The following is a 20,935-nucleotide window of genomic DNA, read 5'->3' on the forward strand; positions in this document are numbered from 1 at the left end:
CACCGCTCCTTCCCCTCCCACGACGGGGCCTGCGCTCTGCCTGCTGCCTGTCTCCTGTCTCCTGGGGGCTGGTGCACCAGGGACCTCCCCTCTAGACGACCCGGTCACTCCTGTCCCTCGGGCGCTGCTGCAGACAACACACATCCCTCCCACCTAAGAGGAGCGGGAGGACAGGGACGCCGCCTCACGGCCTGACGGCGCCAACCACAGGCCCACTTTCTCTGCCACCAGACCTTCCGCCTCCCCGCCTCCACGCTCCGGCCTCTCCATGTCTGCCGCCCGGCTTCTCTTTCCAGTGCCGCTGCTCTGCCCGCCCCAGCTCAGCTTCCCCTCTTCTGGAAACAAGCGTCTGATTTTCCTTCGGAGATTCCCCACCTTCAGGCTATCCCGACTGGGTGAATCCTGATCGCATCCCCTTTCAAGTGGAGCTCGAAGATGGGCTCCCTTTGCACTGGCCATGAGAGGCTGTAGGGGAGGAGTGGCCAGGGACCACGGTGCTACGCTGTGGGGAGACCCTGCCTGAGGATGAAGTGAACACGAGGAACGTGAGCCGAGAGATGGAGAGAAAGGCACGATGACACTGAGCTCCTGGATCCAGCCATGCCTGAAGCCAAACCTCTGGTGGCTTTCTACCCTTTGTATTAATAAGAATTCTACGATTTCCAGAACACTCTACTCAAACAGCTTTCTCCAGGGAACAATGACTCCCCAGTCTTTCCTCAGACCTCATTTCATGCCTACCAGCCTAGGCAAACCTCTTCCATCTGATATTCCCTCCTCCTCTGGTAGAGGAGACACATAACGGGCAGGTCCTCTGTGGCGCCAGGGCCACCCTGCCACATCCTGCTGGGAGTGTCCCAAGGCCAGGCCCCGGCTCCATCTGGTCCCCCCTGATGCCGCGTCCTCTCCAGCCCCGGCTCCCAAGTGGGCACGGCTCCACCTCACACATCCAGCCCTGGCTTCCCCTCCCCGGTCACATTGTCCAGTTCTGGTGGCCACTGGAAGGTCCAGCCCTGTCCACGCGGTCTCTTCACCTTCCACAGAGCTTGCCACCCACCCCTGACGGGCACTGTCTGTCCTGCACCAAGAAGGATGACGATCTACCCCTCACAGGACCCCTACCGCCCTGTCCGCCCGCCGTCCTCTGCAGCCAGGTGGACCCTCTGTCCCTGCAAGTCTCCTCCTGCCTCAGGGCCTTCGCCCTGCGGTGCCCTGGCCAGGGTGCGCTTCCTCCAGAGGTCCCCGGCTGGCCTGTCCTGTCCCCCTCCTGGGGAGGCCCTTGTTCCCACCGAGCGCTGGGGCTTCGCTGGGCAGGTGCCGGAAGGGCGCAGGGGTTTGCTCGGGAGGGGGCAGCGAGGCGGGAGCAGCCTGGGCCCGGGAGCCCCACCTGCCGGGACGGCCCGGCTCCTCCCGCCCCTCCTGCGAGGCGGCCTGGCAGAGGAGCCCCCATGACTGAGACTCGGGCTGCTGCGGTTCAATGTCCACCGGCCGGGATGAATGGCCAGTGCACTGCGGAGACAGTGCCAGACGGCAAGTCCGGGGCTCCGGCGGCGTCTCTCTGCCCGGGTGCCAGCCGGGCAGGGACTAGGGAACACGTCCTCCTGCCTCTGCCTCCTGCCCCACCGCCCTGGGTTGCACAGCTGGGTCTGAACCCAGAGAAGCGGGGACTCCCCTGATGCGCGTGGCTGTGGCGGTGGCCAGTGCCCCCACGGCCTGGCGTCCCTCGCCTGCAGGCCGCGCGGCTCTGGCTACACTGGGGCGCGTCTACAGCGACTGTGAAGCTCTGGGTCCAGGGCCGTGAACCCGCCGGCAGCACCGCCGATCACTACTGAGGCGGGAGATGGAAAGGTGCGCAGGGGACAGGACGGGGCCACTCTATTCTGGAGAACTGCTCTTCAGCCACAAGGAGTGGACGCCTGACCCTGGGGGCCAGTCAGCTGCCCCGGGACTCTGGGGGATTGGCTAATGGAACCAGAGCTGGGACGCGGCCACTCAAGAGTGGCAAGGCCACTTGTCGCCCTGTGGCAGAGCAGAGGAGGCGGGTCTCAGGGGAAGGGGCGGTGGGTGGGCCCACAGAGGTGGCCAGTGGCCCTGGAGGGACAGGGAGAAGGTGCCTCGGTTCCTGCTGCCTTTCTGGTTCCCTCACCCAGTCCCAGTGACGAGTGGCCTGGGGTGAGGCGTCTTGGGACATCCCCGTAGCACCCGCTCCTGCTGGCCCTGGGTGGGAGACTCGTGCGCCTATGGCCACTGGCCCTTGCGGATGCTCCGGAAGGGCCAGTGCCTTACACCTGGAGCTCTGGGACGCTCTGGGGACCGCGGCTTCCCAGGTCTCTCGCACAGTGGCCACACCACAGCAGCCCGGGGACACGGGCCGCCTGTCACCCATCCCACAGCACGGGCAGGGCTCGGCCGCGCTTCCTGAAGGGCGTGCGTGGGACTTGGCCCTCGTTAAGGGCCAAGGCTGAACCTTCTAAGCGGCTTCCTTTTAACATGACCAGCTTAACAAGGCTTGGACCTCAAGGGCTCGACTCCTAACGTGTCACTGAGCCCAGCAGCAAAGCGCCTGGGAAGAAATTAAAGTGAGATGGAGCCTCTGAACTTGGCCGAGTTAAAGGAACGCCTGTCACCTCAGCGCTCCCAGGGGCCCCGTGCATCTGTTGACCACGAAGGCTGGGGACTGCCTGGCTCTCCCAGGGCGGTGGCAGATGGTGGCTGTGGCCACAGGGCAGTGGCTTCAAGTGTGGACGCCAGGGCTGGTCCACCTGGGTTCAATTCCCACTCTAGACTCAGGGGCCGTGTGACCCAGGAACGCGCCTTAACCTCACTTTTCTGTAAGGTGGGGCTCGTGTGGCTTCAAGGTCACCTGGTAAGGTGCTTGGGCAAGAGGCTGGCAGCTGCAGGGGTCCACGGACAGCCCTGTCCACTGTCTGACCGCTGGCCCTCCCTCACTGCATGAGCCGGGGACCTGCCTCCAAGAGCTTCCTTCTCTCCCTTTTGACACTGGGAATTTAACTCGGTTGCTCTGCCACAACCCCAGACCTTTTTATTTTTTATTTTGAGACAGGGCCTCACTAATTTGCTGAAGCTGGCCTTGAATATGCGATCCTCCTGCCTCAGCCTCTCAAGGGGCTGAGATTATGGGCATGAGCCACTGTGCCCAGCTCAAAGAGCTTCTCCATGCCTTTCTTCCACGCTGCTCCCTGATACCCAGTCTCAGCAGGAGTGGGCAGGGAAGTCGAAGGAGCCAGAGAGAAACTGCAGGAGCCGCTCTACTCAGGAAGGCACTCAGTCTGAGGGACTTGCTCTGCTATCTTTTTTTTTTTTTTTTGCGATGCTGGGGATGGAACCCAGGGCACTTTACTGACTGAGCTACAACCCCAGCCCTTGCTCTGCTATCTTAAGTGACAGGTCGGGGGTCTATAAAGGAGATGCCAATTTTTTTTTCTTTTTCTTTTCTTTTTTTCTTTCTTTCTTTTCTATTTTCTTTGCACTGAGGATTGAACTCAGGGGCACTTGACCACTGAGACACATCCCCAGGCCTATTTTGTATTTTATTTAGAGACAGGGTCTCACTGAGTTGCTTAGCACCTCGCCATTGCTGAGGCTGGCTTTGAACTGGCAATCCTCCTGCCTCAGCCTCCAGAGTCGCTGGGATTACAGGCGTGTGCCAACGTGCCTGGCGAGGAGATGCCAATTTGATTCATTAAAAGTAAAAGTGGGGTTGGGGATGTGGCTCAGTGGTAGAGCAACCCAGAGTTAAATCCCGGGCATCAAAAGAGAGAGAGAAGGAAGCTCTTTCAGGCAGGACTCCGGCACCGGGCTCAATCCTCAACGCCACATAAACACAAATAAATAAAGGTATTTTTTAAAACAGCGGAAGTGTTGGCTGGGCATACAGAGAAACGCACCACCAGGGCAGAGTGGGCGCGTGCGCTGACGGGGCGGGAGGGAGCAGGAGCGCAGCTGCAGGGTCTGCCGGGTGCCCTGTGGGCCCAGCTCTGGGCCGAGCACTGCACACAGGGGCACTGGACCCTGCTGGGGTGTGTGGGTTGGGCTGCGTGTCCTGTTACAGATGAGGAAACCGAGGCTGCCCAGGGCATGGTGGCAGGGCAGGAGCAGGCCGCACGAGCTCTGGCGTGGTGTGGAGGAAGGGCCTGGGCTGAGCGCCAGCACGGCAGGCGTGAGCCCTGAGGACGGGAGGGACCACGAGCCAGTCCAAACAGGCTGGGTCCTGGGCCTGGGCGCCCGGCGGCTCTGAGCCTCTGCTCCTCTCGCTGGCTTCCTGAAGCCCTGAGCAGTGGGAGGCAGCCCATTTCAGAGGTGGAGACACTGAGGCTCAGAAGGCAGAGAGCTGGCCGGGGCCCAGGCGGGAGCAGGGCGAGGACTGTGGCGGCCTGACGCCAGGGCCCTGCGCAAAGCCGGCTGCTCCCCGAGCCCTGCCCGCGAGGCTCCCTGCTGGGCACACAGGGTTTGAAGCTGCTGCCGCTGCCAACCCGGAACACAAGACCCCTCCTCTTCCCGCTTCTCCTGAGAGAAAGGAAAGGCAGAGCTGGTGCCCGGCCTTGCACTCCAGGCAGGGAGCAGCGGACCCCTGGGGTGGCTGCTTCCCCTCGATGGCCGCAGTCCCAGCGTCCTTCCCACATGCTGGCCAGCGCTGACCCTGTGTGGTGCCCGTGGTGCTGCTGGCAGTATGCTCAAGGGCAAGGTGAGCGGCTGGAGGCCAGAGTGGCCATCCCAGGTGGAACTAACCGGGGCGACGCTGGAGAAGGGACCTGCCACGAGAAAAAGGCCAGGGGACGGTCCTGGGGACAATGACAGCGTGGACGACTTCACTATGCGAAGACTGGCCGCCTGCTTCACCCTCAGCACCACCTCTCTGGGCCCTGGACGGCAGGACTGTGCCCTCTGGCTGCCACCAGCCCCTGGGCAGCCAGAGAACCGAGGCCCAGGGAACGAGGTGGCCCCCTGCCCGCGCGGCCCAACTGCCCAGCTTACCTCTGCCGGCGGGCCTGGCGTCCCCGTGCCCACTGCCCAGGGCGTCCTTCCTCGTGCCCCTCCGCCCGCTGGCCGGGCGCTCCCTGTTGGGGGGCTGGCCAAGGAAGTCCAGGTCGTCGCCGTGGGCCTTGGGCGGGCCCCTCGGGGGTCTCTCCCTGGCGAGGACATTCCGGCTGGTGGCCTGCCCTTGCTCGCTGTCCTCGGCCCCCGGCTCTCCAGGAGCCTCCCCTGCGGTGTCCTCGGAGGGCCTGCTGTCCCCGTCCAGCGGCTTCCCGGGGCTGAGCCAGAGGGGCCGCGGCTTCCCGCCCGCCTTCGGCCTGCCCTTCCCGGTGGGGTCCGGCTGCAGCCAGCAGGGCGCCCTCCCCGGGGCCTGGCAGAGCCTTCCGCCCGCGAGGCTTCCCAGCTGCTGGAGCAGGGAGGGCTCCTGGCACGGGGCTGGGGCAGGCGGAGGGGCGCCGGGCGCTGCCGCCGACTTGGAGGGACGGTCCTCGGTGCGCTCAGGAGAGCTCGCCCTGTCTCCAGACGGACTTCCTGGTGAGGGAAGCCTGACGGCCATCAAGGCCCCGGCGGGCTCCGAGCCGTGGGGGCTGAGCTCCTCGTGCCCGTCCCCGCCAGCCGTCTGGGGGGCATCTTGGCTTTCTGCCCAGCGAGCGCCCAGGGCGTCCTCGCTCCTCTCGCGCTTCAGGTCCACGGGGATGGTGTGGCCGGCCGGCGCCTCCCCGTCCCCCTTCTCCAACGCGCCCTCGAAGAGGAGGTTTCCGTTGACGTAAAGCTTCACATCCTTGGCGCCGACGTCAAGGTCCTGGGACACAAGGTTGAACAAAATGCAGTGTGGGTCAGGCAGGGGCGTCGGGTTTTGAGGAAAAAAGAGACCAAAATCAATAAATGAATGAGTAAAGGAGAACGCGGCCCGGGAGAGCCGCACGCGCCGTCCCTGCCTGTCACGGGGTCCTCTGAAGCAGCCTCCTAAGCCCCCGGGAAACACAACGTGCAGTGAAGTGCAGACTCCCGGGGCTTCATGAGCGTCCCGTTTGGGGGGTCCTGAAAGCAGCGCCCCAGCCAAGGACCGGATGCGTATCTGGTGGAAGACCCCAAGAGGGCGTGAGGAGGGTCAGACAGGATAAGACCCCCTGAGGGGGCTGAGCGGGTCCCTGCTGTGGGCGGCTGGGCACTGCGAGGAACGCACCTCAGCAATGTCCCTCTAAAGACTGGCGGGTGGGGCATCCCCGTGTGGCTGTTGAGTCTGTGCCTCCCTGTCACAGCCTGTCACCACGGGGGGGCTGTCCTGCTTCAGGGGGTTGAGGGATGTGGACTGGGCTCCAAGGCCCCTGCCTCGATGGTGGTTTCTGCTCTCCTACCAAGTTTTCCAGATGGTTCCTCTGCACAAGGAGGTGGGGAACACGGGCGGGCGGGATGAGTTCCCAGCACACGGCCTGCGGTGTGGCGGCCTCACTCCAGGCCCCTGTTCGGCCTTCCCGCTCTTTCTCCACCCTCCCGACTCCCGTTCCTGCTTCCAACAAAATCAGCCTCCCTTGCCTCCGCGGCGCCCGTCTCTCTTTACAGCACGACTCCTCCCCCGCGAACCCAGGAGCAGCGCGCATCCTGTGCAAGCTGGACGTGTTTACAGCGAACCACGCGAGGAGTCTCGTCTCCAGCGCCCACGAAACCGTCTCCAGGCTCAGGATAACGAACCTGCGCGTCACCCCAGGCTCCCTCCTCCCCGGCGCCTGCCACCCTTGTGTGTGCTTTGTGCTTCTGGAAGTGTGACAGAAAAGGAGTCGGGCGGCCCGGGCCCCCTTCTGCTGGGCTTCTTTATGCCACACGGTCACTTTGAGATCCACCCAGGTCACGTGCGTCACAGCCTCTCCCTCCTTCTCGCTGAGGAGCGCTCTACTCCACGGGGGCGCCTGCGACGGCCATCACCCCTCCTGTCTCTGTGCCACCATGGCCTCCTCCTCCTCCTCGTCCTGACCTCCCTCCTGCTGGGCTTCTCCTCCATCTCTGCACCAACGCCACCTGGCCAAGGGCCAGGCCCTGGACAGTCCCTCTTTGTGGGGGCCGAACCTGATTGACACCTGTGGTCTGGCGGGATCGCTAACAGGGCCCTCCTCGCTCTCGGAAGTCTCCTGACTGGGACCATAAGTCAGAGGGTCTCGGGGTGCAGCCCTCCGGGATCTGGGCGGCTGGCCCCTGCCCCTCCCCCAGGGCTCTCCCTCCCGCTCCCGGCTCTGCGCCTGCCTGGATCTGCCCTGCCCGCTGGCTGCTCGCTCAGGGTCCTGGCCAGGTGGTCTCGAAGCCCCGAGGCCCTGAGCACCCCACCCCGCAGCATGATTCCTGCGAATGACCTCCCACCCTGAGACCCCGCCAAGCCCCACGTGGCCCTCGGCCTCCTGGGGTCCCTAGTGGCATCCCAGCCAGGGCGCGTCCCAGCCAGATCTTCGTTCCCAAACCTGATCTTGCACCTTGAAAACATTCAGCGGCAGTTCCAGAAACCTGGGGTCCCCTCCACGCGCCTGGCTCTTACTCATGTCCAGCTCCGCAGACACGCCCCGAATCTGACCTCTCCTGAGACAGCGCGGTCACCTCCTCGCTGGCCTCCACTTCCGCTCGGCACGGCACCCTGCCTGCCTGTGCACGCGCTTCACCTCCACCCAGCAGCCAGATCAGGTGGCTCCTGCGGAGCTGCCCGGTGACTCTGCCAGGCAGAGGCCTGTGTGACCGGCCCTGGCCCGCCACTCCTAACACACGGGTCTGGTCCCTGCTCTGGGGGGCCCGCCCTCCTCGGGCCCTGCCTGTACCTTCTGCCTGGACACCGGTCTTGGGGGCCGTCCTGAGCCGTGTCCCTGCGCCCTGTCCCCCACCCTCTGGCCTTCCCGCAAGCCTAGCTCCTCCTCCCCTCACGGTGAGCTCCAGGCAGCAGAGGTCCTGCCGTCGTGTCCCAGGCCGGGCCGCCACTCAAGCAGTGAGTGACTGAAGAGTGCCTCCCCGGGCAGCGCTGCTCCCCAGAGTTCTGCGAACAAGGTGGTCAGAAGACGTGGCCTGCTGGGTTCCCCGCCAGGGCGCTTCCATCTTGCTGTGGCTTCTGATCTGCTCCTGGCCTGTGGGATCCGAAACCCCAGAGGTGCCCCCTTCCATGTAGCGCTGGGAAGGGGAGTGCGCGCTAGCGGAATCTCTGACAGCTGGGTCGCACAGGTTCCGAGCACCGGAGGACCAGACACACAGAGCCCGCACACACCGCCGACCCGGCTCCCATCATCCAATTGCAGGACGACAGGCTGCTATCTGCTGCTGTCAGAAAAGTCCACGTTCACAGCGCCCCTCCCCGTCCCAGGGTGCGCTTCTGTGCGCGAGGCACGCGCCGGCGCATGCTGAGAATTAAGCAGCAGACGGCCTTCCTGAAGGACAGCGCGGGCAGCTTTCAATGACTAGTTCCACAAAATTACCACCGCGGAAACATCTGGCCAGACAGAAACACTCATTTGAGGAGGCGGTGGGGTGGCCTTTCTGTCCAGCGCACACACGAGGTGGGCCTCCTAGCTTTCCTCCTGGAACGTCTGCTACCAAAACACGTCACCTCCCTTCCATGGGCAGTCGAGAGCCCATCTGGCATCTGCTGCCCAGGTTCACCAGCAAGTCTGGCAGGGAGGGACCAGGGGAAGAGGGCAGGGCAGGGCGGGCAGGAAGGAGAAGCACGGGCTTGGGGACACTGCGGGCAGCGGGGCTGGTGGAAGGAGGGTGCTGCGGGCACCCTGGCCTGAGCATCACCAGGTGGGGTCCCCAGCAGGGAACAGACATCAGTCACTTCTCTGGATGTTCCCAGCTTACAACTCAAAGACCGCCGTGTCCTGCACGGTCCTCGGCACAGCTCTGCAAGGTAGGCGGCGGGGCCCCGGCTTAAAGGAAGACGCCCAGGCTCACGCCTCCTGATGTCACAGGCCAGCTGTGGGGAGCCACCCTGGCTGCCGTCCCGAGGTGCCATGTGCCATCTCCCGTGCCAGCCTGGCCTTGGGCGGGATCACCTGTGGGGTGGAACTCTGAGTCCCAGGTTGGAAACGAGGCCCCCAGGGACCCACACACATCCCAGCCTCTCCCCCCGAGGACCACCGGGAAACTCTGTGGGGGACGTGGGTGCGCATGCTTCCTTCCTGATGTTGTCCCACCCACTGTCACCTCTCAGGACCTGTGTGGACTTATTCCAGGACCCCTGTGGATCCAACCTCAGAGCCCACGTCCCTCACATAAATGGCATGAATTTGTATAAAACCTGCACACGTCTTCCCGCATAGGGCACGTCACCTCTAGGTTCACACGACACCCAACGCACTGTAAATGCTCTGTAAATAATTGTCATGCTCTATCATTTACGGATTGATGGTCAGAAAAAGTCGTATTTGGTACAAATGAATTTTTTTCCCTGAGTATTTTCCATCCATAGTTGGGTGGAACCTGCAGGAACAGAAGACCACTGTCTTACGTAGACGTCCCACAGCCACCTCCAGGGCTGTGCTAGGAAGCCACTTGTGCCGAGGAGAAACGGGAGGGGACCTCGGGTCTGCACCCTCGCCTCTTCTCAGCGACACTCTGCCAGGTGTCTCTGGGTGGACGTGGGGACGTCTCCATTCCTCAGGAACCAGCCTGCTTCCTCCTCTGCTGTCACCAGGCTGCAGCTGCAGGCTCCTTCCTCCTTTGCCCTAGTGTCCAGGAAGCCCAGGGCACCCCGACTCGCCTTGCCTTTGGGGCCATTTGTGTGCGCGTGCGCGCCCTCTGCTGTCCCTGCCGGGGGCGTTTCCCTCCCGCTAACCAGGGAACCTCGTATCTTCTGTTGAGGGGCCTCGAGCCCCCTCTGCAGTGGCTTTCAGAAGGACACTGCAGCTCTGTGGCTGGCCTGGGCTCACGGGAGCCCGTTCCCATGCCCGGTCTGCCTTTATCCTCCGCTGCAGTTCCAAGAACCGTGCTGAGACTAAGCACTCTAATACCGCGATATAAATGTCATCTCTATCTAAGTGACTTCCCTAGTTCCACAGGCCCCTCCTTCCTTGGCCCCGGTGTGGCCGCGTCGCTTCCCATGAATGGGCCACCTGCTCAGCCTGGATGGATGGCCAAGCCGTTCCGCCGGGACAAGACCCAACACAGGGCCGGGGCTGTGACTCTTGAGGCGCTGTGACTCTTGAGGTTCCCAGGAGCGACACCTGCCTCAGTCCACCAGCCCAACTGCTCAGGAGCGACAGCGTCCTGAGTGCAGAGCCGTCCAGAGGAGCACCAGCTGCCTATCACGCACGCCCAGCCCGGGGCCCACCCCGGAGGCGCCCCACACCGGGCCCATGACAGGGATCACGAGCCACTCTCCTCCCTCCCGCTCTGCCCAGAAGCGCCGCCCCAGAACCAGAGAGGCTGGAGGCTTAGGGCTCCCCCTGACCCTGGGCTTCAGGGTGGAGCTGCTGCCACACAAGCAGCCACACTTTGGGACTGGCCCCTGGCTCACCCTGGCACGCAGAGCTTGGCTGGCAGCCAGGTCCTGTGCCTGCTGCCTGAGCCGCAGAGCCCGCTTCCCCGCTGCCCATCTTATAGACCTGCCCGAGCGCTGGGGCTGAGCCTGCCCTCCACGCAGCTCTGGCTCTGCCGGGAGGACCCGGGTCTGCTGCATCACGTGGGGGGAAGACCAAGGCACACTTCCTTGTGACGTGGACGGCTCCTTTCCTTGACGGGGAGAAGAGCGGGGACATTCTGACGTCTAACAAGCACGACCTGCCAGGCTCTGGGCAGATCATCCTGCACCCGGCCCAACAGTATGGCCCCCAGGACGATGTCCACGGAAGGGACCTGACAGATGAGTCACAGACTGGTGGCCCTGTGGCTGACCCAGGCTGGTCTGGCCCTCAGAGCAATGACACGCGTCAGAACCAGCGGTGGGCTTCGGAGGACTGGGACTGCCCACCACGCTCCGCGTCCCCACCACGCTCCGCGTCCCCGGATCTCTTGAAATCTCGGGCCGTCTGGTAACAGGGGCCAGAGCTGAAGTGCTGAGTCGCCACTGCCCTCGGGCACTGATGGAGCTCCTCTCTCTCTCAAAAGGGGCCCTGTGGTGGGCATCAGACTGCTGGTCACTGTGTGACCACCAGCAAGTCGTTCTGCTTTCTGTGCCTCAGTTTCCCCATCTGTAAAAGGAGCTGGTGACGGCAGTACCCACCCCTAGGATTTCTGTGCGGAATAGCAGCGTGCTTCCAATGCCACCTCCAGGGAACAGATGCCGTCACGTCTGGTGCCCATCACGGCCTGGCTGTGTGCGCCTGCCCCGGCTGGTGTGGGGGTCAGCGTGGCTCACCGCTCTTCCGAGGTACAGGGCAGCACTCCCCGATTCCCGGCAGAGGCTGGCACAGGATGGAGCCATCTGCCCTGGGGGTGACCAGTGCTCTTTTTTTGTTGTTTGGTACCAGGGACTGAACCCAAGGAGACAACCATTGAGCCACATCCCCAGTCCTTTTTATTTTTTATTTTCAGACAGGGTCTCACTAGGTTGCTTAGGGCCTCGCTAAGTTGCTGAATCTGGCCTCCAACCTGTGATCCTCCTGCCTCAGCCTCTCAAGCCACTGGGATCACAGGCGTGTGCCACCACCATGGGATAGAATTCTCCTTGCTACCTCACCTCTGCCAGGCGTGGCCGAGGCCCTGGTGTGCAGTTCTGCAACGCCATTCAATTCAAACAACACGGCGGGGGGCCCGTCAGGGCGCTGGCCTGAGCAGGACTCAGTGGCAGCCAGTGGGGCGGTCACGACTGGCTGTGGGTAAGGGTCCCAGACTCAGCGCTTGGGCATCAGGAGCGCTGGGGGTCTGGCAGCCGGAGAGCGCACACCCACAAGGCCCAGGGAGGGAATGTGGCAGCTCTTGCAGAGCCGATTTCCAAATGTTGTCAAACGATCCACAAGCTGTAGAACACCCAGGGCCAAACAGAAGGAGCCTGCCAGGAGCACTGGCCGGTGACACCTGAGGCTCGGGACCTCAAGGCACAGCCGAGGGAGGCCTGCAGGGTGTGCTGGAGACCGCCAGGGGCCCAGGGCAGGCTGGGGTGGGGCCCAGGCAGAGCCCAGGAGGTGAGAGGCTGGCCTGTCCCGAGGCAGGCGGGCGTTCCAGGCACGGGCTGGTGGCAGCGAGGGCTGGAGGGAGAAAGGAGTGACCTGGGCCGGGACGGCCGGGAGCCAGATGCCGGGGTCCGGGAGGGGCGGAGGTCACCAAGGCAATGCAGCCAAGGCCCAGCAAGCTCGCAGGTGACAAGCACGCGGTGCCACCACGACGGGGACAAGGCGGGGCAGCGGCACTAGGCTTCACCAGCCTGGTGCGTGGCCTGATGGCCCAGTTCCCAAGACAAGCCCGAGATCCGCGTTTCCTGCAGAACCTTACAAGTCCCGATCGTTGGTTATCAACTCAAAGAGGCCCCGAAGGCACGTGTGGACAGCAGAGCCTGGGCTGCTGGCCCCGCCTCGCCTGGTGGCCTGGGTGGCATGGCAGCAGGGGTCTCTCTGCTCGAGGGTCCCCGTCTTCCCAGCCCTGGGAGGCCCCTGGCTGGCCCCATCGCCACGCTGGCCCTGCGGAGCTGTGGCTCCCTGCTGAGCCCGGCCTCCCTGCCTGGGTGAGAGCCGCAGGGCTGGGCGCCTGCACGGTGCTGGTGATCAGACCGAGTCCAGGAGTGCGTGTGGGGAGGACGGGGAAGGACGAGCCGGACGGGCAAGGAGGCAGCTCCAGAGAGAACGGGCAGGGCTCTGAGATGGCCGCGGGGGCGCGGGGGGCGCAGATGGAGGCAGGCCTCGGTGGGAGGCCAGGCCTGCGTAGGACGGGCCGCGGTACCACACGCTCCCGGGAGAAACGCGGGAAGCGCGGGGCTGACGCTCGGTCAGGCGTGAACGTGCAGACTCAGCGGGGCGCCAGCCGCGGCACTGACAGGGAAAGGGCCGGCACAGCGGCAGCTCGGGAGGCTGAGGAGGAGCGTCCACGCTCAGACCAGCCTTGGCGACTTGGCGAGGCCCTGAGCAACCGAGTGAGACCCTCTCTCAAAATGAAACAGGGCTGGGGACGTGGCTCGGCGCTAAGACCCTGGGTTCAGTCCCTGGTCACAAAAAGAAAGGGCACCACTGAAAGCCTGCGCGCACCACCTGCCCTGGTGACGTCCCCTGTGCAGACAGCACCTGGGTTCTCCACGGGAACCGACCCAGCCTCCCGGGATCGCCCTTCTCACAGGTAACAGGCAGTGACCAGGCTGTGACCCCGGCTGCCGGCGGGCGCTGCCCTGGGCTCTCGAGGGAGTCTGGGAGGAGCAACGGTGTGATGCCACCAGGGGCCTAGGCCTGGGGCCGAGGACGAAGCCAGCCCCGAGCATGGCAGAGATCCGAGACGGCGGGAGCGCGGCTCCCCAAGTCAGCTACTCAGACGGCACTGCCGCTCCCTACGAGCGTCGTCCCCAGCCCCTTAGCCCAGCTTTAACTGGCTCCTATTCTTTGCCACCGAGAGCATCCTGGTGATTCACCGGCTGTCACTGAGAACTGTGGTCAGGAGACTCAGCGACTAACCCAGGTCGGCCAGGGGGACTCGCCTAGGCCAGCATCAGTCAGCGGCCTGCTCCGCCAGCACCGGGCCCCGTTTCCACCCTGGGTCTGCGGTCACACCGCCTTCCTCGGGGTGGAGTCCAGCTCTGAAGGCCAGCCTGCTGGAGGAGCCGGGGCCCTGGGTCCCTCTCTGCCAGGGCCGTCCTCGCTGGCCCTGATTCAGCCGGCTCCCCTCGCCTTCCCTGCTGGCAGAGGCCTGCTTCTGACGGAGCCCCGAGACCCTCACGGCTGCCCATCCTGCCCCGCGGACAGCGCCTGCTGGCTAGACCAGGCCTCCGACCGGGGGCAGCATCCCAGCCTCCGGGCCAGGGATCCGCCCCCTTCCCACCAGCCACCCCGTTTCGAGGCGTCAGGCCTCCCGAGCCCGAGAGTGCCCGGGGCCATCAGGCCACCTGACTCGGCCGGCGACACGAAGGTCCCCCTGGACTTCAGCGCTGCCACCTGGTGGGTTGGGGTGTGTCGGTTCTGAGGGGGCGAGGCAGAGGCAGAGGGTATGGAGGAGCGCAGTCGCCACCAGCTCAGGGTGGCCGCGGGCCGTGGCTGATCCGCGGGAGAGGCGCGGCGTTTGCAAGTGACGTGGGGGCCACGGCTCCCCTCGAGTGTTGGGGTGCAGAGGAAGGAGTGGCCGAGCCTTGGGAACACTGGAGCTGTGGCAGAGCCAGGCCACCGTCACGTGTCTTCTGCCTGCATTTGAAGTGAAAGGCGGCTCCGCGGGAAGTGCAGAGGTCACCGTGGCCCCAACAGGCTCCCCGACAGCCCCCTTCCTCCGCGAGGTGTGGCCTGGGGCCTCCTCTCTGGGCGCCCCTCCTTCTGCCCCACTCAAACGTCCACCAGCATGGCCCTTTAAATCCCCCAGTCAGGTCTCGTCCCCGACGCCCAACGCCCTCCAGCAAGGACGCCAATCGCAGGCACAGGCCAGAGCTCTGCATGTATTCAAAGAACAGCACTTGCCCACACAGCAGATGGAGCTCAGGCACGGCGACATCAAGCAACGCGACAGAGCCGCATGAACGTGGCCAGGTGGGCTGGCTCCGCAGGACACACTTGCTCTGGCGCTGCGTTCTACTTCTCTCCAAATGAGATCCAAACTTTCAAGGCCCAGCAACCTGGTCCTGCCTCCCTCCGGGACCTGCCCTCAAGCTCCCCGGACCACCGTGATCCAGCCACTGACTCAGTCCGTCCTGGAAGTGGACAAGCCCGCTCCTGCCTCAGCGCCTTTGCTCTCGCTGTGCCCGGCCAGGAACGCCCTTCCCAGGGCTGCGCCTCCGCCTCGCCAGGTCAGGGGAGGCCGCCCCCTGCAGCCCAGCCTCTGCCCCCAGGCCTCCTGCTCACTGCCTCAGTCACTCAGCACTGCCCAGGGTCACGTCCTCACCTGGGTCCCACCAGGAGGGACAGGGCAAGGTGGGTGGGACCTTGGCCAATCTGTCACCATCATTTGGTCACCAGCTGCACGTGGCTAGTTAAATGAAAATGAAAATGAATCACAATCAATCAGATTTAAATGCAGTTCTTCATAGCGCTGGCCACATTTCAAGTGGTCAGTAGCACCTGTGTCCTGGCTACTGTGCTTGAAAGACATGGCACGTTCCTGTCACTGCAGAGCGTTCCAGTGCGCAATGTGGCCTCGACCATGTGACAAGTCACAGAAGGCAGCAGTGGGGACACGTAACGTGCGTGAGCTACAGCGAGAAGGCCGTTCTGAGTGTCAATGCCCGCGGGGTGCTCTCCTGGGTGCCCACTGCTATCCACTCCCGTCTGACCAGGCTGGAGCGGGCAGTCCAAGGGGGTGGGTGGGCGCAGATGGTGACGGCGGGCCTGTCTGCAGCGAGCGGCGGCACCCTAGAGCAGGTAACTAAGACTGTCAGAAAGGTAGACTGAGGCACCAGGCGGAGTTGAAGGAAGCACGTTTTGGGGTGGGGTAGTCATCAGTTTTGTTACTATAACAAAATACCTAGGGCCGGGTAATGCTCTAAAGAAAAGAGGTGAAGTAGCTCACAGGCCTGGAGGCTGAAGGGCAAGGCCGTGCCATCAGCGCAGCTTTGGTGGAGGCCTCTCGGCTGGAGGCACCATGGCAGGAGGGAGCGTGGGGCGAGAGCCAGAGGCCAGGGGGAGGCCTGGCGGGCTCCCTTTCTAACGACCTTCACAGCAGCCAGTCCCTGCACAGGGCAGCACCTGACCCCGGCAGGCTCCACCGCCCAGGGCCCGGCCCCCCGCACTGCTCACTGCGCCGGCCCTGGGGTCAAGCCACACCAGACCGCAGCAGACGGGCGACTGCCTCCATGGAGGGAGGCCACTGTCCCCTCCATCCCCCAGGTGTCCCCGGCAGGGCAGACGTGCCCAGGAAAACCAACAGCACTCACACCACCTCCCGCCTCCGCCCCTGGTGCCCTCTAGCTGGGCAAGCCACATCCTGGGGACGTGGAAAGACGTGACAACCACTTGTCACACCCGCCCTGAGCCAAAGGTGGACTGTGCAGGTCAGTCACAGCTTTCCCTCCTCCAGGAGCCAGAGGAAGGTTCTGGATCCTCTCAGGGCAGCACCCGGCAGCCCTTTCCCATCAGGGTTGGCGAGTGAGACACAGTCCACCCACCACGTGGTCCTGCTGCCCGGCCCAGCTTGCTCCTCCACAGACGGGGACGGCCACCTGCCCTCGGGCCTGTGGGGGCTCGAGGGGAGGACTCCCTGCTCAGCTGTCATCATGTGGACACCTGCAGCCTTCCACAAATGGCCGCTGTCAGGACAGAGGTGGCTGCGCAGCCTCTGGAGTGCGCTGTGGATGGAGGCCAGCCTCCTGCCTCTGCCTCCCTCCCCAGCACCTCTCCTCCGTGCCAGCTCACACCACTGGGTCACCTACTGAGGGAGAAAGGAGACCAATCGGCGGCTCATTTCCTAGTAGTGAAGACTGCCCTTTTTCTAGTGTCTTCTCTCACGTCCTCAATCAGCCTGGGCTGGATCAGCTCTGCCTTTAACTTTCCGTCCCCAGATTCCCACACAAAACACTGTCATAACAAGCTGCATCTGCGACCGCGGCGCTCTGGCCCATGAACTCATTCTGTGTCCTCCCAAACACAGGAACGGCGTTCTCTGGGAATACTAAACCAAGCCCACCTGCAGCACGGCTGCTGCGCCTTTCTGCCCCTGTAGATTCTGGCAACAGATGGCCGTGGGTGACATAAGCGGTGCCCGGCAGGCGGCCCTCCACCCTCCACCCGGGGTGGCAGACCCTGTGGTCACTGGTCCCCACGCACTGCAGGGACATGGGTGCGCCGTGGGGCTCTGCAGATCTGCTCTCCTGTTTCGCATTCTCTACACACAAGGCGGCTGAGCGCAGGTTAAAGAAAGGCCGTCCTCGGCTGAGCGGGTGCAGCTTATCGGCGCTGTAATCCAGCACATGAAATCTGCTTCTCCTGGCGAGACGCACGGTCAGCGACGGGGCTGAGCCACAGGCAGGCTCGGGGGCCAGCGCGGCCTCACTGCCCGCTCCAGGAGGTGCTGGGCATCCCCTGCCAGGAAGGCCTGAGCAGGCCGGGGACGAGGGGCACAGGGCCTAGGTCCGCAGTGGCTGCGGCTGCATCGGGGCCTGCAGGTCACCCTCGAGCACACAAGGGGCCAGGCCAGCGAGGAAGGAGGAGGCTCAGGCCTGTGGACGCTTCCTCAGCTCTTCCAGTAGCTTGGACTTCTTTTTCTCAAATTTAAACTCTAGGTGTTTGTTTAAAAAAAAAAAACAACCTCAAAAAGCAGAAACCAGAGCTTTCTCTGGGCTGGGCTGTGCACGCAGAGCTGGCCGGGGTTGTGTCTGCCTCGCTGGGTGCTCAGGACCAGGTCACTAGGTAGGTGCCTGGTTGGGGTGCGGTGGGGTGGGGAGGGAGCAGGAGGAGGGGAGGGAAGGAGGGCGCACTGCAGAGGAACAGGTTCCCAGCAGGGCCTCTAACTTGCTGTGCAGTCTTGTCCAAATCACCTAACCTCTCTGATTCTCATGTTCTCATCTGGATATCAAAAAAGGTAGCACAACAGGGGCTCATTCATTCGATCAGGGACTATTCTCTGAACAGAGCAGTCACAGGGACAACTCAGGCCCTGCTCCCCAGGTGCCCACAGCATGGCAGAGAAGGCAGGGGAGAACTTTGGTACGGGCGGTGGGGGGGCACGGCCGGCTTCCCGGAGAAGGAGACGCCTGGTTTTCCAGGACTGAGACAGAGACGGGCATTTAGAGACCAGGGGACGGGGGACCGGGGATTCAAGGTATGGCCGCCTGGGGGCTGGCAGCACCAAGACTTGGCACCCAGGAGGCGGGTGTGTGAAAGGGGGCGGGGCAGGGCCTGGCCAGCGGGGCCAGGAGGCTCTGCTATCACCCTCAGGGTCTGACCGTGACCCTGGTGAACAGGAGCCTCTGAGAATCTGACAGCAGAGAAGGGCGAGGCCTCTCGGGCGGCCACTGGACACAGACCAGAGGGCGGGGCCCAGAGTCAAGCAGGCGGCACATCTCGGCCCCCATAGGAGCGGCCCCTCCACTGGGACCCACGGACTCCTCTTCTGCCTCTGTTCAAGGGTGCTGTTTCTCCACTGGGACCCACGGACTCCTCTTCTGCCTCTGTTCAAGGGTGCTGTGTCTCTACACCCCAGCTCAGGTGTGTGTTCCTTCCAGAACCTTCCCTGATCACTCCCAGCTTCCGAAAGATCCTTCCCCCATGCTCCATGCAATCTGAGACAGGCCAGTTCCAGCCCAAAGATGAGTTTTATTTGACCTGCATAGTAGTTTAAAAACACTTAGAACTCGCCCTGGACATTTACGAACCAGGAAGGTTCAGATAAAATCAGGTTTCCTGGCTCATTGGGCATGGCTGGAGGATCCAGAGCACTGGCCATATTCCTACACGGCGACCACTGCTTGAAGCTGAACAGAGTCCTCCCACACCTGGCCACGGGCTTCCAGACTGCCGCAGTCCCACCGCTCCCTAGTGCCCCTGATAGGACTGAGGCTGAGCCTCGGTTCCTGGTCATCTCACTTCAGCCTCCCTACAAAAGGTCTGAAGTGCAGGAATAGTGATTCTTGTCCCTTGTCCCTCTGTCCCTCTGTCTATCACGCGAGGGAAACAAGACAGGCAGATGGAGTCCCTGTCCTGTCTTGCTCGGTTCCCCTGAATCCCAGGGCCTCTGAGTCTGGAACCGGGGCGCCCCAGGTCCCCTGGGGCCCTCGGGCCCCTCTGCGGCATCCCTGGCTCGCCGTCTGGCGCCCCCTGGAGGAGGAGGACCTCAAGGCACGGCCTGTCTTCCACATCCTCAGACCACAGAGCCCGATGGCCCTGGTGGGCTTGGTGGCACACGTGGCAGGAGGAAGCACGTGCCCGTCATTCAGGACAGAGTCTGGTGGAGGAGGGCGAGGGTCAGGGCACAGGCGGGCAGCGAGAGGGTCGGAAGCAAGGAGGATTCTGAGAGCAGAGGCCCGGCTGTTCAGAGTGGGATCCACACACCTGGGCGCTGGCTGGACACTCGGATCTCGGGCCCGCCCCACATCTGCTGAATCTGAGCCAGTGTGGGTGGACATTTGGGAAGTGACAGCTTAGAGAACGGGCCTGGAGTCTGAATGCACGGGTTCAGAGTCACAATCTGATGCTGACTGGCTGTGTGGCTCGGGCAGGTTACATAACCTCTCTGTTTCCTTAACTGTAAAACTGAATCCCAGTTCCCAAGGTGGCGGGGGAGGGGGATAATGACGTCACTTCCCACGGGGGCCTTGCTCCTGGCTCTGAAGAAGCAGGATGGAGGCCCCCAGCAGGCTCACGTGCCCCCATGGGGAAGCGCAGTAGGGCCCCTAGTGCCCACTTAGAAATCAGAACCAGCTGCTGGGCTGGCAAACCGCGAGCCCCTCCCATAAACCCATTGCCCGCGAGCAGGCCGCCCGGTACTTACGCCATCCATGGTCCAGTAATTCCAAACCTTGATCTCGCCCAGGCGGAAGTCACGCAGCTGTCTTGTGTTCCGGATCACGAAGCAGAGCTGGAGCGGCGGGTGGAAGGGGCAGGTCCACACGGAGGGGTCCCCCTCGCTCTGAAAGGCCAGCCAGAGAGGGCACCCGTTAGGCAGGGCTCCGCCTCGCTCCGCGGAGCCACCAGGGGCCTCCGGGATGGCGAAGCCCAGGGGAGGCTGGGGGCAGGCCGGCCGCCCTCTGCAGACCTGCACCAGCCCGGACGGCGCTTTGGAGCCGCCCGACCGTCCCCGCTCAGAGGGCCACCGGCCCTGTCGTCTGCCCACCAGATGGAATTTAAAATGCAGCGGGCTTTAGTTTAAGCAGCTTAAAGGCTCCGAGGAGGGCGCTGGGGGAGGGAGGCAGGAGGGGTGGCGGAGCTGCCAGCTGCGCCCCGGCGTCACCCGGCCGGCGCCTCGGGTCTGCTTCTGCCAAGCCCTGTCCAGGTTTTAACATTTGAAGGACAGAAGAGAGAAACTGGCTCGGCATCTGTTGGATGGGGACACGGCACCGGGCCTGGGTCTGTCCTGCCGCTTTGGGGCTGCCAAGCGCGGGCGCAGCCGGGGCGGCCGGGAGGCGGGGGCAGAGGGCGGCTCGGGCCTCTCCATTCGCACCAGCAAGACCTCCTGCCCTGCCCTGTGGCCGAGGGAAAACCCATCAGGGACCCCCCACCGCAGCCTCCGCCGCTGATCTCTCTGGACTCCACGGCTGCACCCGCGTCCCCGCCCCTCAACACTGGCTCTCCTCGGGCACCTGGGCTCCCGCAGCACCTGAGCCGCACGTCTCCAGGGGACCTGTCCTCCTGTCCCGGTCAGGTTCCTGCTCGGCCTGCTGGACTCATTCCAGAACACTCGGCCTTTAGCACAGTTCCCTGGCTCACAGCAAAGGCCAAAAACTCTTTGGAAAATGAAGACGTGACTAAACGAGGAAGAATAAAATGTGCCTCTGAATACATATTTGTCTTCTCCTTCCAACTTTAGAGAAGAGATTGTAAGCTGGAGTTGGCTTGCAGAGGTATTTGGTTTGGTTCATGAAACATTATAAAACAAAACTCACTGCCAATTCTTAAAAATGTGGAGATTTTGGGGAGGCTGAGGCAGGAGGCTCTCAAGTTCAAGGCCAGCCTCAGCAATTTAGCGAGGCCCTAAGCAACTCAAAATAAAAAATTTAAAAAGGGACTGGGGATGTGGCTCGGTGGGCAAGCACCCCTGGGTTCCATTCCTGGTAGCGAAAAAATTAAAAAATGTAAAAGGGAGCTTTTCCCTGAGGCCACGTTCCTGGCTTCTCTGCAGAAGGGGACAGTGTGCTAGCTCAGGCCATCGCTGGGACCTGAGTGCCGCCCTGAAGCCAGGACTCCTCTGCCTGAGTCCCACCACCCCC

The 20,935-nt window shown here is 63.4% G+C and overlaps 1 protein-coding gene across 3 annotated transcripts in view; it reads right to left on the bottom strand.

Annotated features, from left to right (window-relative positions):
* The window catches only part of Katnip (katanin interacting protein), a 163,845-nt gene that overhangs the window by 25,588 nt on the left and 117,322 nt on the right, over positions 1-20,935 (bottom strand). For all 3 annotated transcript variants that reach the window (XM_047533637.1, XM_047533636.1, XM_047533638.1), the window contains 2 exons: positions 19,501-19,638; positions 4,996-5,797 (listed from right to left, as the gene is read on the bottom strand). In XM_047533637.1, the coding sequence (XP_047389593.1) occupies positions 4,996-5,797; positions 19,501-19,638 (940 nt within the window). The remainder of the gene's footprint in view (positions 1-4,995; positions 5,798-19,500; positions 19,639-20,935) is intronic.

The sequence above is a fragment of the Sciurus carolinensis genome, chromosome 18, assembly GCF_902686445.1.
Source record: "Sciurus carolinensis chromosome 18, mSciCar1.2, whole genome shotgun sequence".
Lineage (NCBI taxonomy): Eukaryota > Metazoa > Chordata > Mammalia > Rodentia > Sciuridae > Sciurus > Sciurus carolinensis.